The sequence below is a fragment of the Vanellus vanellus genome (assembly GCF_965231255.1).
Source record: "Vanellus vanellus genome assembly, chromosome: 4".
Lineage (NCBI taxonomy): Eukaryota > Metazoa > Chordata > Aves > Charadriiformes > Charadriidae > Vanellus > Vanellus vanellus.
The window spans coordinates 38,430,842-38,448,660 of record NC_138909.1 but is presented as its reverse complement, the minus strand read 5'-3'; the positions used below and the strand labels follow the sequence as shown (position 1 = coordinate 38,448,660).

At 36.4% G+C, this 17,819-nt stretch overlaps 1 protein-coding gene across 2 annotated transcripts in view; it reads right to left on the bottom strand.

Annotated features, from left to right (window-relative positions):
- The window catches only part of GRIA2 (glutamate ionotropic receptor AMPA type subunit 2), a gene marked incomplete at both ends in the record, with an annotated part of 90,217 nt that overhangs the window by 4,914 nt on the left and 67,484 nt on the right, over positions 1-17,819 (bottom strand). For both annotated transcript variants that reach the window (XM_082482481.1, XM_082482482.1), the window contains 6 exons: positions 9,613-9,811; positions 13,796-14,166; positions 14,638-14,844; positions 15,968-16,078; positions 16,793-16,897; positions 17,175-17,342. In XM_082482481.1, the coding sequence (XP_082338607.1) occupies positions 9,613-9,811; positions 13,796-14,166; positions 14,638-14,844; positions 15,968-16,078; positions 16,793-16,897; positions 17,175-17,342 (1,161 nt within the window). The remainder of the gene's footprint in view (positions 1-9,612; positions 9,812-13,795; positions 14,167-14,637; positions 14,845-15,967; positions 16,079-16,792; positions 16,898-17,174; positions 17,343-17,819) is intronic.

The window sequence follows — 17,819 nt, the reverse complement described above, 5'->3', positions numbered from 1 at the left end:
CTAGATAGATACAGGAAAGTGCCTCTAACAGATAGCAAATCGCATTCCACATCTGAAAGACTCTCCCACCTACAGATCCAAGTCAGTCAGGCTATTTCATGTCTGAGAGACTCTATCAACTTCACCAGAGCATATAAAGAAAGACTAAATCCTAAGTGCATAGCTTTCTACCATCTGTTCCCTCAGTACTGCTGCTGTTGCTCACTTCCCTGGAAGCAGAGCTACCAGAGCTTCTAGCTCTGCAGGGTGCTCAATCTCCTCCTTCCTCAGCCCACTCAGGCTTGGACTCCAAAGTTCCGAGCCTCATATGGAGAAGCTCGATCTTCCCTGAATTCTCACTCTCTAAACTCTCTAATTAAACCCAGATGCTCCATCCATTTAGCGGCATACATCCAACTTGGTGCACAGGATTTACCACTGCAAACTAGCAAGGGTCATCAAGCTTCCAACAGTGTTATAAAAATATTAGTGATACTTTATGAATTACCACAGGTTTGCTTTATAAAGGGGGAAACTTAAAGTTGGTTTACAGCTGTCTTACATGGTTCATTTCAACCCAAAGCAGACGAAATACACCCAGGTGCCCATCACTACAATGTTCATTAGAAGGCATTGGGATCCCATGTTGTAAAAGAGGTTATGCTGACACTTAAAAACATTATTTTCTTCTTGTACAAACATTCAAGTACTAAATAAATAAGCATTCTTTATTCCCATTAGGTAACTTTCATGAATAGGTTCATAAATTGACTTAACTGCCTTTTCTTGCTCCATTGTTTCTGGTTGATTAAAACGACCTTTTGCAGGTTTTGATATACATGGAGTAAGAGAGGTCCAGCAAAGTCTGTTCTGCTTTTGTCATTCAACGTCAGAAAAATGCAGCTTCTCATTTCCTGCTGTCACGCCACAGAAATCCGATCACAACAGGTAAGTGAGAAGGATGAGGGAAGTCCCACGACAGACTGAGGGGCTGGTGCTGCACGGCTGAACGGGAAAAGGTGCAAGGAACAGATTTCCCAAATCGTCAAGTGTTAAGAGGAAACCTCCCACTAGATGGCTCACAGGGTCCTTGCCATACAAATGGATGTAGGAATACCTGACCCAGCAACCACAGAAATAAAAATCTGTAATGAAAAACGCCACCAGAAAATAACACTCAGAACTCGCCATGACCGCACAGTCCTCTGCAGTCATGAACAATGGAAAACATCACGCTGGAATTCATACAGCTCAGAGTCTTGATCTCTACCTAGTCCTTGACCTTGTCTAGGCGCATGAAAAATAAGAGCAACGAGCCACTAGCTAGATGATACTTGTGACTTCAAAGGTTTTTGTTTATATTGCTGCACAACACACTTTGTAATACATTCTGTTTTCAGAACTGTGTCATTTTATTTCCTTCATTATTTTGTTTTCAGAATTTGTCTTTTAATTGGAAGGTAGAGCTAAAGGATGTAGAAAAGGGCAGTGTTAAGAGACCTTCATCTAGCATTCTGTGCACGCACACACACTCACTCATAAAGCCAACATTGTCTGACAGTAAAAAAACCACATGTATACTTATCCTAATTAAAATACATTGTGAATAATAAAAACACATTAAGTTATTTAAATTTGACCACTGCTATAATTGACCATGTACTTTATTCCTACGCAAATAATCTTCATCTCCTTAAACTGCACTTGGAAAACCATGCAGTCGTCAGAAACAGTGGACTAAACCATGAGGAAACAGAATTCTTGTGAACGCAGGATGCCCTGTGTGCATGTGGGGCTTTCACATCTCTTTCTTATATACTCTTTCTTTAATGGCACCAAAATCCTAAAAGGATAGCAGCGCTCCATAAAACCACCACAACTTTCTATCATGTGATCCGAACAACGTAACCATTGTAGATTGCTGTATTATTTGACTACAAGAATGCAAGAATACGGAAATAATCTGCGCTGCTCCTAATTACTATGGCTGATTGCTAATTGCAAGGTGACACTCCAGCGTATATATGAAATGTTAAAAGCTAATTACAACTTCGGTATTACAATCAACACCAACATGACAGTACAAGACCCTAATATTCACAATGGACACTTTTTCTCCCATTATTTATCACTTCTATGAAAATACAATAACTGATACAAAAATGCCCCAGCACCTAACACTTTTTTTTTTTTTATAGTATCATGTCACCACTGGGCATTTTGACTATGAAAATTATTATTATTACTACAAAGTACGCATCCCATTTAAAAGTAAAATACCATCTTCATTAAGAAACTCATTAGGAAATTAAATTATGCAAAGCTTTATGAAATTAATTAACTGCAGTTTGTGGGTCATCAGATAACTTTTCCATTTTGTCATTCAAAGACCTATTCTGAAAATTGGGGTGCTGTAATTAGCCCATCATTGACAGAAATAGCTCCTCCGACTACTATCATTCTACTAGATGATGATCTTTTACTGTGGGAGCAGAACTTTAATTCTAAAATATGGTTTGTGTAACTATCTTGTTGACCTTCCACACTGAATAAAAGGACAGGAACAGGTATTGTCACCAGCAGCTAGATAGTTTAACAACAAATGCGTGGTCTTGCCTGTTTACACAGTAAAACAATTATTGATACAACCAAAAACACAGAAAAGAACAAAACTAGTTTTTCAGCCTCTTTAATTAGCTCAAGATTAAGTACTTTAAAACACCTAACCTTTTTTATACTGGGTGAATACTTAAGGTGAACGAAAGTTCAAATAGATGGAAGATCTAAATTTTGTAATATATTGATAATTTTATTCAATACTAGTAAAAATCAGTTACAAGTTCTTAAGATGCAGTTTTATGGCTTTCCAATTTCCATTCCTTAATTGAGCTACTTAAAATATATTTAATAAATTTGGTTTTATTCATAAAAATTGTAAAACATTCTACCTCAAGAACTTATTCCTCAAAAGCCTACTAAAGTAATTTTCTCCAAAAATGTGCAAGAAAAGGACCTTATGTAGTTGTCATATTCTTCATGTGATATAAAGAGTTAAGTGTTCAAGAAGGCTTGTCTTACAAAGGGATAAAATTTCAAGACCATTTAAGGGGTTTTAAAATACTTGCTGAAATGACTCCTCCTCTGGGACTGATTAATTTCAGTTTCAAGAGAACCAAAACTCCTCCCCATCATTCAGCATATTCATAAAATCAAAGCCAACCATTTCAATCTCATTTCATGAAAAACTCAGATAAATGTCACACAAACTAATTTCCACAATGATGACCTAAATCCATCTGTTTTTTGAAGTGCTGGTCACAAGGAAAATCTGCTGTCCACTCCCAGAACTAACTTTACTGGAATAAACCTACTGATAGAGGGACAGCTGTACTAGTCATGTTGCAGTGTGTACTACTACAGCTTTGCTATATCACTGTAATACAAACATAGATTTGTAAATAGGATCTTGATTTGATCAGGGGAAACCTGGTAACATAAAGGAAGCTGTATGTCATATAAACTGAACTGAAAAAAAAACAGAAAACAGCAGCGGATTTTTGAACCTCACGAGTGAAAAAAGAATGGGAGAAAGTCTATCTGCTGCGTGGTGGGAAGACATGGAGAGAACAATATACACATAGGACCATAATCTAAACGTATACTTTGTTTTTGATGAGAAAGGAAACTGGGATATCAAAACAAATCACGCCAGACAATAGGAAATTATTTATTTGTTATATAGGAAAAGTGAAAAATTCTGAGCACTAGAACGGTAGAAACGAAATGAGACTTCCCAGTTCAAAAGCACAGTCCAGCACTTTGGGACCAATAAGAAAATCTGCAATAAAATTGAAGACCTTCAGTTGATAAAAACAGAAGAAAAGAAATGCAAATCTATCACTATGATCAAAATGATTACCAGGAAACAGTCTGATACAATTGGGAAAAAGTTATTTCCAGAAAAGACAGAGAAATATTAATGCGTTTGTACAAAGCATTGTTGAGATCTCAGATGGCATACAATGTACACCTCTGTTCAGCCACATTCAGGAACAATGAATTCGAACTATGACACGCACACAGAGATGAGCTATGAGATGATCTGAGGATTTGGGGTAGTGTGGTGAGAGAAAAAAAAAAGAAATCTGGAAAAATACAGAGATGCTTAGAGGAAAAAAAACAAGTATTGATTACTCCATTCTTTCTCTTTAAATGACTTTCACAACGGCCTAAATTAATTCCATTGTGTGTTGCCCAGATTCAGGGACCTCAAAAAACAAGAAAAAAAATTAATCACTTGAACCTTCTTCACCACAAAAAAACCACCCCGTATCTTCACTAATATGCTACTGGACGCAAAGGGCAGCCTTTCTATTATCTCAGTGCTCAGATCTACTTCTCCTCAGTATTTCAGCTACGTGTTTCTTTTTTCTGTCAAACTTAAAAAAGCCAAACCCATACTCTCTAATCATATCTCCTTCACAGATTCATGAAATGCCAGTCTTATACCCTCTGTCTCTTAAGGAACCGAGTCCATGATAATAGTTACAGAAGATTTCGTAACTGAGTCTTTTGTCTCCTTTGCTTCTCAAAAGCTTCTGTGGAGCTAGTCAAAATTTAACTCTGGAAACATACGTTCTATAATTCTTCTCAGACTTCAAAAGTTGAAGCTGAGGTATGATTCATAACTTTCTGCCTCAATTCCATTTAAAAAAATCAGTGAGTTTCTTCTCTTCTCACTGGTTTTAGAGATTTCCTGTGGTTTTTTTATAGAAGCTTGAATATCTTGATGAGCATAAAGACAGACTGAGGCTCATAGACTGCTTTATGCTTTCTCTCTTTTTGCATAAACTTTTGTAATACAATCATCAATTTAAATACCTTCAGAAGTTAAAAAAAATACTTCAAAGTACTCATAAATCTAGAGGCACAGGACCATGTTGAAGATCTTCAGAAAAGACAATAATACAAATCTTCAGGGCATATTTTCTTTGCCTCCCAAGAGACAACACTTTTGCAGGAGAAATGACTCAAGGGGTCTTGTCAGCTCTTATGTTTGTTGCTGGCTTTTGACTATGGAAGAGGACTTCTTTATAAGACAGCAAGGATTACCATCCTTCCAGCATTTTTCCCATGCCCGACTTTTCATTCTGGAACTCTTTCCTCTTAAGCAAGAATAAGCAACTCTTGCATAGTCTTTTCAGTGAAAGCTAAAGAACACTTCTTTGTTATGGAGCAGTTCTGCTTGCTTTTACTTTGGCAGAAGATCTACTCTTAAAGGCCAGCAAAACAATTAGAACGAAACAGATTGGTCTGTCCATGTCACGCTGTTGGTTCAAAAACAGGTACAGATAAAAAGATTTTAAATAAAAACTAATGCAGACAGAGAGGAAATAAATTAGTCTAATTATTGCTCTGCACGACAATTTTTGATGTGTCTTCTTACCTTACACATGGGACTAGTTACAATTCATCTTTAAGTGCAAAAAAGGTAGCGTGACTGATTTCATTTGTCTATCAGGTTCGCGTATTTTTAGGAATAGAGCTAGGGATACAGCAAAAACATGACAAAAGTTTAAAAATAAATAGCTTTTGTTCTCTTTGTATCAGTTTGATATTAATTTTCCATATGCCTTCAAGCAGGTGGAAAGCATGTAAATGTTCCAATGAATGTTAAGCTTGCATACTTACGCAGTTGTACTTTCTTTCTTTCTTCCAGTGCTGTAGCCCATGAAAGCAAGCAAGGCAACTTCAGGAGTTAACACATATAGACAATACTTTAAAATTAATTTCTGCAGTGTTAGGTGAGCAGTAGTCTGTCTTCTTGGGTTAGTGACATTTTTTTCCCCTTCAAAGTTCAACTATGTGTCTTGGCTACTGCATACACCAATGGCATTTACAGCAGCTGCTGAGAACTCACTGAAGATAAAAATATTGTGCAACTGTGGATAGTGTCAATAGTACGTACCGGAGTGATGAAATTCCACTGCCCCACCATTTACCGCTCCATCAAGTAGTATCCATGATCTGACAATTATAGAGATGATGTACCTGTACAAGATCAACTGAAATGACTCGTGGATCTTCTGAGCTGTGCTTGCAGTCCTATTCGCATTCTCACCACTACAATCCACTACTGATCAAATTAAAACAATGCACTTCTGGAAAACCACAGCCACACACATTTTCTTTGATGTTTTGCCTATTACTTCAGGTTCTAAACCCCAAAGAAAACACTACAGCAATGTAATATATACCTTTGTTTAGGCTTGCAGTTGCACTAAGAACTCCAAAAGCACTATCCCTAAGACAGAGGCACTACGAAGTATCAGAAGTGGCAAGTATCCCAAATCAGTGGCACAGAACTCTGAAGACTTTGATCGTACTCGCAATTTTCCTGGTAGCAACTATGAGATCTCCTGAGGAGAACTATGACACATTTTGGTATTTATAAATATATAATCAAGAGACCCGACAGATCTGCCATTGAAGAAAAATTGTGTACCTATAACATTATTACTGAGAAGTAATAGTTTCCTGCTGACGTTTACTGCTCAGCAAAGCTCTGTCGTTACCTTCTTCTTGTTTCTTTTTAAAATACTGTTAAATCCATTATTTCTGCACTGATACCTTCTACACAGGATGCACTAAGCTTCTGCTTCTCATCTTAAATCAGCACTAGGAACACTAGAGTACAATGCCTTTTCATCCATTTTTCTCAGTTATGTTTCTTGACTCAGTGCCAAGTGATGCTATACTCACTGTTGGCAAGAATATTCCCTACTAGTCTGTACTACCTTTAAAAGTAGGGAGTATGTACCTAAAATAGGGGAAAATGCATCTTTTTTCATGAGTGCCAAGGCTGTTATCTATGTTTTAGTAGCAAAGAAAATTCAGTTTACTATTCTCATCCCCAGTATGCAACAGTCCCTAATTTTGTGTCATTCCAGGAATTGGGGCTCTACATTTAGATCCAGTACACACTATCAATAGAAAACAAACTTGCAAATAATGCTACTTCTGCAATAATGCAAATAAGAGAAAACAGACTCTGAAAAAACTCCGTATGTTTCTTTTAATACATGACAGTGACAGAGAAAAAGCAAGTCCATTTTAGTTTTGAGCTAGAAAAATACTCAAGTGGTTTCCAGCTGTTGAAAGAATTTGAGTCCTAATTTCAAGTCATATAAAAATCACACATCCACTCCAATCCAGTCACCATACAGAAATACTCTGGGGGAAACTTTAGTCTCCTTAGTGCTAGAGACTGCTTTCACATTGCCTTCAACAAAGCCCGTTTCATTCTTAAAACTTGAGTTTTGTGTCTTCTAGAAAGAAATCGTGATTGCTGTTATTTCTTGAAAAATAACTGGGCAGTTAAAGTGATTTTCAGCAAATAGAGCCACCAGGCTAAGAAGCTGCATTGCTGTTCTGGTTTGAGCCACGCAGGACTGATTTCTCTTCTAATACCTGGGATAACTGCAGTTTTAGAAGACTCTAGCATGAAACATTTACTTTACAGCCAGCTATGGCTTCAAGGTCTCAGTGTTTTTGAGCTCGCTAGGTGCAGGGACGAGGTGGAGCGAGACCCGGGCACTTGATCCAAGCTAGTCAACAGGGCTATTTCATACCATGAGCATCACATTCACTATAAATTTTAAAGTGTGCTGAGAAGTTCTCTCTCTCCCTTGATGGCTGCCATCCGGAGAACTTCTTGCCCCAGTGCCTCCCTTCCCAAAGACATCACACTCGCAGTGTCCGACATTTGCTGCCCACTGCTGGGAGTGCACAGCTTCCTGCTGACAGAATTGGCTGAGTAAAATCCTTCTGTATTTTACATTTGCATAGGGAATAATATTGGTTATTTAGTGTTATTAATGTTAATTACCTAGTCTTATTCTATTAAATCTGTTTGTAATTCAACCCTCGGGTTTCCTTGTTTTTTTTTCCGATTCCCCTTCCCGGGTGGGGAGGGGCCATCAGGTGAGAGAATAACTGCCTAAATGACAATAAATTCTTGTGGGTTCTTCAAACTGCAAGAATTATACATAATGCATCAACTTGTTTGGGACAGAAACTGCTGAGAAAAAATTTTGAGAGATCTTTATAGCCTTGTTTGTGCAGAGCCAAAGCTAACTTAACAAAAGGTGAAGAATATGCTCTCACAAAGACTGCACCCAATTGTTACAGAAGTGAGTTATTAATGCTCAGGTAATCACCGGAAATACTAGTTGTGTAAAACCATAACTGGAAAGATGTATATGTGTGCTAGGAGGAGAAAAACTATATACTGATGCATGCACATACAAACATTTTTTGTTTTAAAAGAAAGCCTAAAAATCTCTAGAGAAACTATTCAAAAAAACTGACCTACTGTTAGTTCACATTCAATCCCCAGTATAGCCATGATCTAATAGTTTTATGCTCACAAAACCGGAAACACGTGCTTGTATGCTTCTGAATGCTTCAAAACACTCTTAGCACAAACCCGATCTCATTTTTACTAGCTTACACACCTGCTGTTAGTTTTGGTTTAGCCAACAGAGTGCAATCAGCAGCAGGTTTTATTACTGGACCTATCATCAAAATCAGAAAATAATGCTTTTCTACAGTTGAAACATGTATGGTTCCTACTTAGTATGTTACCAGTTACGTATGCATTACAGGACCCAGTGAAAACCATAATCTAGCAGTTACTGCTTTAACTATACAGTACATAAAAAAAGATTTGTGAGAACTTGTTACTTTTCCCTTTCGTGGCAGGCTAGTTTGAAATGTAAATGTAGTATTTACAACTATTTCAAAGTACACTTTGTTTAAACCTAACACTATCATCATCCACTGAAAAACCATGAAAAGGACAGGTTTTTTGTATTTGTAGCACTTCAGATCCACTTCCATCTTACAGGGAGAGACACACAGAGCACACAGACAAGGCAAAAGAGTCACAGTGGTTTTCCCAGCAGCCTCACTTATTTGCTGGATGGATTTCACCATGTTAGCTGGTGTCTCAAGGGCAGCCTGAGACTCGCACATTGGAAGTCTCATGCATTTTTTAAACCAAAATACACAATGGTAGAAGGTGAGGACTGACAGGCTTCCAAGGCATTACTGTAATGCAAATACAAATAGTAACCATTTTCAAAAGCAGGCATGGGTTTACTACAGCAGCCAACAAGGTTGTATCCCATTCCCCATCTGCAAGCTTGAAAAATCTTGTGAAATACTCATTAGAACATGACCGTGCACCTTCCCATGTTCCCTAAATACCTAAAATATAGCACAGCTATTAAATAGCCTTATTTATAATTGTTAGCTCCTGTCTTACAGCTTAGATGAGCGACGTCAACTCCCTTGTCTGAACATACCTTGTTTTTTACTTTACAGTGGAATATTTTTTAGGCAATTCCTTCTAGTCACTTTTGCTCTGCACATTCATAACATGACCCTTAGATTTATATACAAATAATAAAATTTAATGATAGTGAATACACAAAAACACTTATACTTGCAAGTCAGGCTGCACACAGCACATTTTTATAGCAACCTTTTATAAAGCCTAGGGAAAACACATTTACATGAGTGAAGACCTATTTAAAATGAAACAGAAATCTAAAAAGTAGAAATTCTTACCCTAAAAAACTCTTTAGTGGAGCCAGAATCTAATGTCCCGTAAGCAATTTCTGTTTGCTTGGAAAGATCCTCTGCACTTTCAATGGGAGACACCATCCTCTCAACCGTCAGGAAGGCAGCTAAGTTAGCCGTGTAGGATGAGATTATGATGAGGGTAAAGAACCACCACACACCTCCAACAATGCGCCCAGACAGGGATCTAATAACAAGTATGAAATGGATTTGTAAAGTGAAATGAAAGTCCTAAAAAGGAACACGTTATCACTTTTATGCAAATGATGCATTATATTACAGGGAAGCATTTCAGGCTATCTATCTCGTGACGCAGCTCTGAGTACTAATCTGATGGGAAATCAAGGCATACTCCACTACATCTCCTGGACTTTGTCGAAATCAGGACTTCAGAGTTTACTTTAGGGAGAATTTAGCGAAGCAGTTCTTCAAAGTTCGGAACACCCTGAAAAGAAACTGCTCCCATCATAATGTGCTATATTTAACACATAAGCTTGTCGTTCCCTCTGAAGTGAATTTGTGTGACATTATGAAGAGGATCAAACAAAATCGGTGAAACAGTGCTTTCAAATAAACCAGTATGCCCTTAAAAATTAAGTGCCTCCAGCTTGCTTATTTTCCTAAGACGTTCAGACAAAGACTGTTTTCCACAAAACGATGGCTTATGCTGCTGTGGACAATCTATACTAAGAAACAAATAGCATTATTTGCAATAAAAACTGGCCCAGGGAATATCCATAAACTAAAAAGTGCACACAACTTTTGAAAGATACAAGCATTTAACAAACTGAGGACTGAACATGAAACAATCAGTGATAACACAGAAAAATGGCGAAGAAAGTATATTTCTAAATAGTAACAATCTGAAGGTTTTAACTGCAGCAGGTGGGCTCTTATGGATCTTTGTTTTGCATCTCCTGCTCAAGAAGAGAGAAGAAAAGAGAACTCAAGAAAATATATAAAACAGTATAGAGCACACAACTAGAGAAATTCAATTATTTTCAATACTAGAAAACTAACAGAAAAGAAATATTGATCTTGCCGTTATTGTCTAACTTGACTTTTTTTAACTTTGAAATTACTTACTACTTTGTTTCCAAACAAGACATTATAGGAAGGAGTACATAATCTTTGCAGATATGCTTAATTATTTGGCAGAAACGTGCATGTAGTTGAAAGTCTAGTACTAAGGCATTGCAGTAGCTTAGGTATGTCTTGATGTGTCTCCTCTATCTATTAAGTAAACAAATTAGAGATCACTCACCCGGTCTACTGTATTGTGAATGAGACTTCAAACTAGTTCTGACAAAATACTTGTATATAGAGACATATATATATACATTTAAACATGATAGTTATGTAAAGCTGATTTACTAAACTGGGAACAAAAATATATAGAACCAATTGTGGACAAATTATTTTTACTAAGTGCTATTGTATAAAATCTCTGTGATAATTCCGATATTAAAAGATTTATTCCATGTTACAAGAGACTCACCAATTCACTCTACTACACGAAAATCCTGTCAGATAAGGTCCAGAATACGCTATTTAAAAGGACCACAGAAAAAAAATCATTACAAGTTCCTTCTAAATTGAGAGGTATTCTGCAAATATGCTTTCTGTCACCTTTGAAACAATATTATGTACTTATTTGGACGTGGGGGGTCATCTGAGTATAAAATAATTCTACCATTAAAAGATTGAATTATATGCTAAATATGTATTTGCAAGGTAAAATCTCTGAAAATGTATATTCAATAACTGCTGATTTTATGGCATTTTATATTGTGATGACACTTCTATAAATGATAATAATCTTCAAAAGCTCATGATCTGTGGCAAAGTTGCCACCAACTTTGTAAAAAAAGAGTAAGCTCAATGCCAATTCAGACATTATGCTCCCACATGTCATTTTACAATTAAAATTTTTCTGGGTGTCATTTGCATTCAAAATTTTCCTGTAAGGTCCATCCCAGTTAAATAAATAATTTTTTTTTTTATGTACATTTCAAAAAGTTTCAAGGATTGATAATTATACGCTAGTATGAACCCACACTTTACAAGCACCTCATTCATCAGATCATTAAATATTAAAATAACAATTTCTGTGCACAACTACCTAAATTTTTGTGCCACATTTCATACTTACAAAGGTATTATATGGCAGTACTGAGGATACATTCACATTCCCCAAAAGATGAGGATAATTTTGCTGTAAGTTATCATTACCTTATAATATATTATTCTATTCTGTTCTACTCTATTGTTTCTGTGATACCCCTGATGGCAACATGGACATTGCTACTGCAGACCAGTTTCCAGGTGGTCCAGTCTTACTCAGCACCACCTTCTATTTCAAAGTCAGGAAGCCCTAGTTACTTGTCTACTCTAAAATTCTTACAGTGGTTGCCATTTTTATTAGACAAATGATAGCAGCAATAGTGCAAAATTTAACTTCACAAAGATATTTTGCTGATGCCTGAAGATATTTGTTTTCATATCTACTCTGATTCATTTGTGGGGAGTTCAAATTCCATAGCAATAGTTTTAGTGCAAGAACAAAAATAACTAAGGCGTTTTCAGCCATTTTCTATTTTTATAATAAACAGATAATATACAAACTAATCCCTTTCCTCAAAAATGTTTGCAATGAAATAAAGTGCTGTTAAACACTTCACTGAAACTAAATCTTGAATCTCCAAAACGATTCAGGTTTTATGCACCTTTTTACAATGACCATTTACTATCACTATTCTTACATTACCTTTGAAAAGTTATCAAACTGTGCACAAGAATTGTCATGCTTTAATAGCCAGTAAAATAATAATTTAAAAAACGATCGTTATTCTACTATGGCCTTGATTCAATAAAAATAATTTTGTAGCTAATAGGGGACTCTGCAGACAACTAAACCTGCGAAGTGTGTAATCGATACAAAAACCTCACAGGACTGAAATTAATACAGCTTCTCATGACCTGAAACAATTTGCTCTCTCTTCACTGTCTTGTTTCTTGTATACAACTCTTACTGTGTTACGTGACAAATTCATTGCATCTTTCATCGTAAAGGTTGGCATATCTCCCTGTGAAATCCCAGCCTTTACACAGAATAGCTAAAGTTCTCACACAATAAATGCTCTGCTATTTCTGCAGCAGAACAACATGAAAACCTGCTGTTGCCTTTTGGGATGCATGACATATCTAAGAAATGGTCCCTTTGTGTGATTTATTTTGCACGCTAACCACTAGACTCACTGAAAACTAACCCGTTCCCCGTCGTACTTTAGGATGTTTAGAAGAAAGCTAAATTGCCTAGTATAATTAGGTACATCTTCTATTTGATTTCCTTAAACCCAGTTGCCCTATTTCACTTTTTACTATAGTTTCTTTAATCAGCAAGTAGTTATTTACCTACCTACTTACCACTTTGCTGAATCAAGGTTAGAACCACTTGTGCACCAGGGAAATAGAATATTTAATGAGCTGCAAAGGAATTAACGTAAGTGCTTTACAGTTGTCCCTAATAAAGTAGGTGAAAATCCATGAGGAATTAAGCATTTATAAACCAGACCTTCACACCCATTTTAGCGATCTCCTTTGTGACTCTTCTAAAACTAAGCCATGGAAAACCAGCAGTGTTTTACAATTATTCACATGAAATTAAAGCCATCACATGACTTTTATTTCAGTTCAAGGCTCTCCTGTAAAGAAACAGCAGGTTAATAACTGTGTTATGATATGTAGTGAGTTTTAGAGGGAAAGTGCTGCCTGTGTCATTTGTGACTAGTATGTTACCCTTTTTTCCCATTACAGTTGTTGTGAACCATATGCACTGTCAACTGTAAAATGGGAATATGCAGCAAAAACACGGTACCCCTCCAAGAAGGCATGGAATGACTTGAACCTTATGCATTTTACAGTCTCTGCACGGTGTATATAACTTCACTTGGCAAACGTATGATCGACGTTGAGACAATATCGATCAAATACATCTTGACCCTACGTCACAGACAATTGCTTTTATTTCAAGGACTTTTGTGATTTTAGGGAGGCAAAAACATACCAATTAATTTCTTTCTGAGAGTGAAAATATATGCACCATGAACCTCCTCTGGCTGAGATGGCCGAGACCAAAAATGCACAAAGTTGAAATGGGCGAGTAACCAACCTTGGCGAAATATCGCATCCTTGCTGCATAAAGGCACCCAGGGAAAACCAGAGACTATTAAATATCCCAAATTCATTAGTTGATTCATTAGTTTGCGTTTCTCTTCCATCTTCAAATTCCTCAGTGTGCCACTCGTACGGGCTAAATCTGCTGACCAGGAATAAAACTACACTGACCCCAATGTAGGCAAAAACAATGCACATCCAGATTTCATATGCTAACGGATCAAGAAATGAAAACACTCCTGGCTTGGACTTCTGAGGCTTCTTGATCATTATTGATATTCCCAGGCTCATAAAGGGCTTTGAGAAGTCAATCACTTCTTCTCTCACCAATGTTATAGTTAATGGAGCGATTGCAATATCGGCTTTCTGTAAAGGAAGAAAAAAAGCAAGTAACAGCTAATACAATGATCAGAGCAAAGAATGGTTTAGTTTCTATTGCGTTTCACAAATGGAAAATAGGACAGCAGAGACACTGGCAACATTTGTTTCACCAAGAACATCCTATGGAGAATTTCAAGAATACGCATATAACCATTTTCCATGTTTCCCTTCTTACACATGCCCTTTTAAAAGTATATCACATTTAAAAGTGTTAGTAAAGTACATTGCCTTTCACCTGGTCAGAAGGATGAAATACACACTCACTTCCCTCCAACTTCATTTGCATTTAAAATCTAATTCCATATTTTACTTCCAAATTTTTCATGCCAATACAAGTTACTAATTCTCTATCAAAAGTATTAGATAATTTTCCTCCACTCTACAGAGAAAATTAAACCAAATCCCACTCCTTCCATCAGTCATCTTTAATGGCTTTATTAGAAAAGATTTTCTTACCCCATAAACAAGTTCTCCAACCATCCCATTCCAGATTTTCGTGTCTGCATCCCTCGCCCCATACTTGCCATCCCCAACAATTGTGAGCTTATATTTGAATCCACAGTGTTTAGCAATTTCTGTAGCTAAGTCCACACAATAGCCCTCATATCGATCATTTCCTTCAAGCATTTCATGATTTTTCTTCATCATGACGTATGGGGACTCCTGCACAGAAAGAACTTGCCTTAGCTACTTGGTAAAGAGACAGATGTATCTGTTGTGCACTTCACAGATTAGTATGTTTCCTTTTACATGTGAAAAGAAGAGAGAAGATAACATCTGAATCATACATGCCATGTATACGTTAATTATTAATGTGACATGTCCTTAACAAATTTAAAAGCTGCATTCTGCAGTTATACATAAATAATACTTACAGGTATAGTGATTCCCAGCAGTATGTTAATAATGACCATGAATGTTAACAGGAGTTAGGCATTCAGAGAAGAAAAAGTAAGTTCCAAAATCAGTTTCTTTCTCTCACACAGTTTGGATGGAAGAAGGCAAAGGTATTTAGTGGCTTTTGTTGCTGTCTTAACACAAGAAAATCCCTTCCTACTTCACAACCACATCCCTCCCTGGGAAAACACTTCAGGCTCTCCAGGCTGTATCTTTATTGAATTACTACACAAACAATAGGTAAGATATCTATAACTATGCAGTAAAGTTCTATCATCAGCAAAACTGGTGATGAGTCACAAGTCATATTAAAGTGATGTATCTCCTCTTTCCTCAGTTGTTACAGAACTATTCCTGCATTCAGTAAAATACCTATGCTAGTTTTTGACTTGTCCAAACCGATAAAGAAGCTGTGTAACTTACAGAAAAATACTGTTCTATGACAGTATGTAATGTTATTTTCTAGACAACTACAATACATCTTCTCATGTTATATTTTGCACTTCACCAACCTAGAGCAGCTACATTTCTGAAGCATAAGAACAAGTCTCTCTGCTGTTTGGTAAGTTCCTTTCTCTAAAGCTAATGCTATGGTTCTGCCTCTCAGACAAGTTACTCTCCTTTGAAAGCAGGTATTTAATTTCCATTTTCAGATCTAAAAATTTTAACTTTCTAGGATGTTCAGTCAATGACCGTTTCTCTTCTACAGAACAAAACTGAATACCAAATCACATACATTTCCTTAATTTCAGATTTTATTTATGTATCATAATATATAACAGGTCACAACCTCAAATAATAAAAAGACAGTATATTTAAACTAACATAATGACGAGAAACAAATCACTGTAGGACAGACTGCCTTTTGACAAAATATGAGGTTAATTACCAAAATAGTGGTGACAATAATAGTCTTATTCTCTAGTCCTGAAGATTCATTTCCAAGAGGGCCATCAAGAGGATTCACAACCATTTTGTCCACTTCACTCCAATATCCAATCTAAAGAGAGTTTACAGGATGCACAGACACCAGTGAATATGAACTTTCACAGAGAAGGTAAAGCATGTTATTACTATGCCCTCGATTTATGCTCACAGAGAACTATTTTAGCTACAGATTTACCAGTGTAAATATTTCTAGCTATGTATTCAATGACTATAAAAAATAGTAAAAATATTGAACTAATGACATTTGTTCACCTTAATTTGCCTAATACAGGTATACCATTTTCATTCACATTTTCATAGGTTTTAGTATCAACATCACACACTGTACGATCAAAAGGGTTATGAAATACTCCAGATTAGGAAGACATGAGAAACTGGATTTTCCTGAAAGGTTTGGAATTAGAGGAGAAAGATAATCACATTTAAAGAAACATCACTGAAAAGCTGTATTCACCGTTTGTCATTCAGAAGCGTATTTCCCCAAACACCGGCTCACATTTAGCAACTCAGAACAGAAAGCAAGAAGTTTAGTCCACAAAACTGAAAGTAAAATATTCTTATGTAGTACTTACCAGAAAAAAATCTCATATTTGTTAGAAAGAAATAATATTTATTTTTACTTTGTTCTGCAAGACCATTGCAGATACACCTACGAGTAAATATCACAACTCATACTTTAATTAATCTATAATGTTTCGTTACCTACCTTAATCCGTTGCTTAGCACGGTAAAACCTTTAAAGACACTGTAAGACAATTCAAATTACCTTCCGAGGACCAGTACTTTTGAGTTCCATGATGTTTATTGTAAAATTGATTCTCTTTCCATTCTGATCAAACTTTATATTCCCTGTCAGACCTTCCACCTGAACCTATACAGACAAAGGTGAAAGTGGTAGAATTAAGTTTCTTTTTAGAAAATGCATTTTGTATTTCCATAAATGATTACTGATATTTTAAAAACATTTAGTTTAGACTCTTTTTCATATGCAATATATTATCTTAGTATGAGAAGCATTCCTCAGGAGTTCACTTCCACATTACTTCCAGCAAGATCCAGGCACATTAGAAGACTGGAAAGTTCTTTTCAAGTATTTATAGAGAATTTTACACATGGACTCATCCCAGCATTCACCCCAGGGAAGCTACCTGTTTCAATGCCCTTTCTATTTCTACACCATGACCCCATGGTACAGCTGGATTTGCAAGACAATCTCCAGCATTTCCTCTTCTGGAGATCTCAATCCTCTGTTTACGCAAATTACGGAAAGCTTCTGTCATCACTTGAACAGCATCATAGGTCAGAGCAGATGTATACTGAAAAGAAGTGAAAATATTTGATTAAAAAACAGCTTCAGCTTCACCACACCTTCCAATCCACTCGTTAATCCATTAAACATAGAAACATATTAAAAATAAAAAGGACAGTAAGATATAGCTGAAGTCAGACCAGTTTTTCTTTAGTTTGGAGGTCACTATTCTCTGAGGAGCATCTATGCATATTAATGAAGTGTTGTCCATCAGAATGGTTAGGTGCAGCACTAAGAAGTCTAAACTGAAGATTTACAGCTCTTTTCAATGTGAATCACACTCCTTTCTCACTACAACTGTGTTACAGTTCTGTGTGCAGATAAGGTTGGAAGTCCATGGAGGTGAAAGGGGACAAAAGAAATAATTTCCACTATTTACCTGGAGTTAGCATCTACAAACAAGAAATTGTTCTTCTGATTACACTCTTCACGGAGACACATTTATATACAGTCCTCTAGACTACATCTCCTCCCACACTGATAC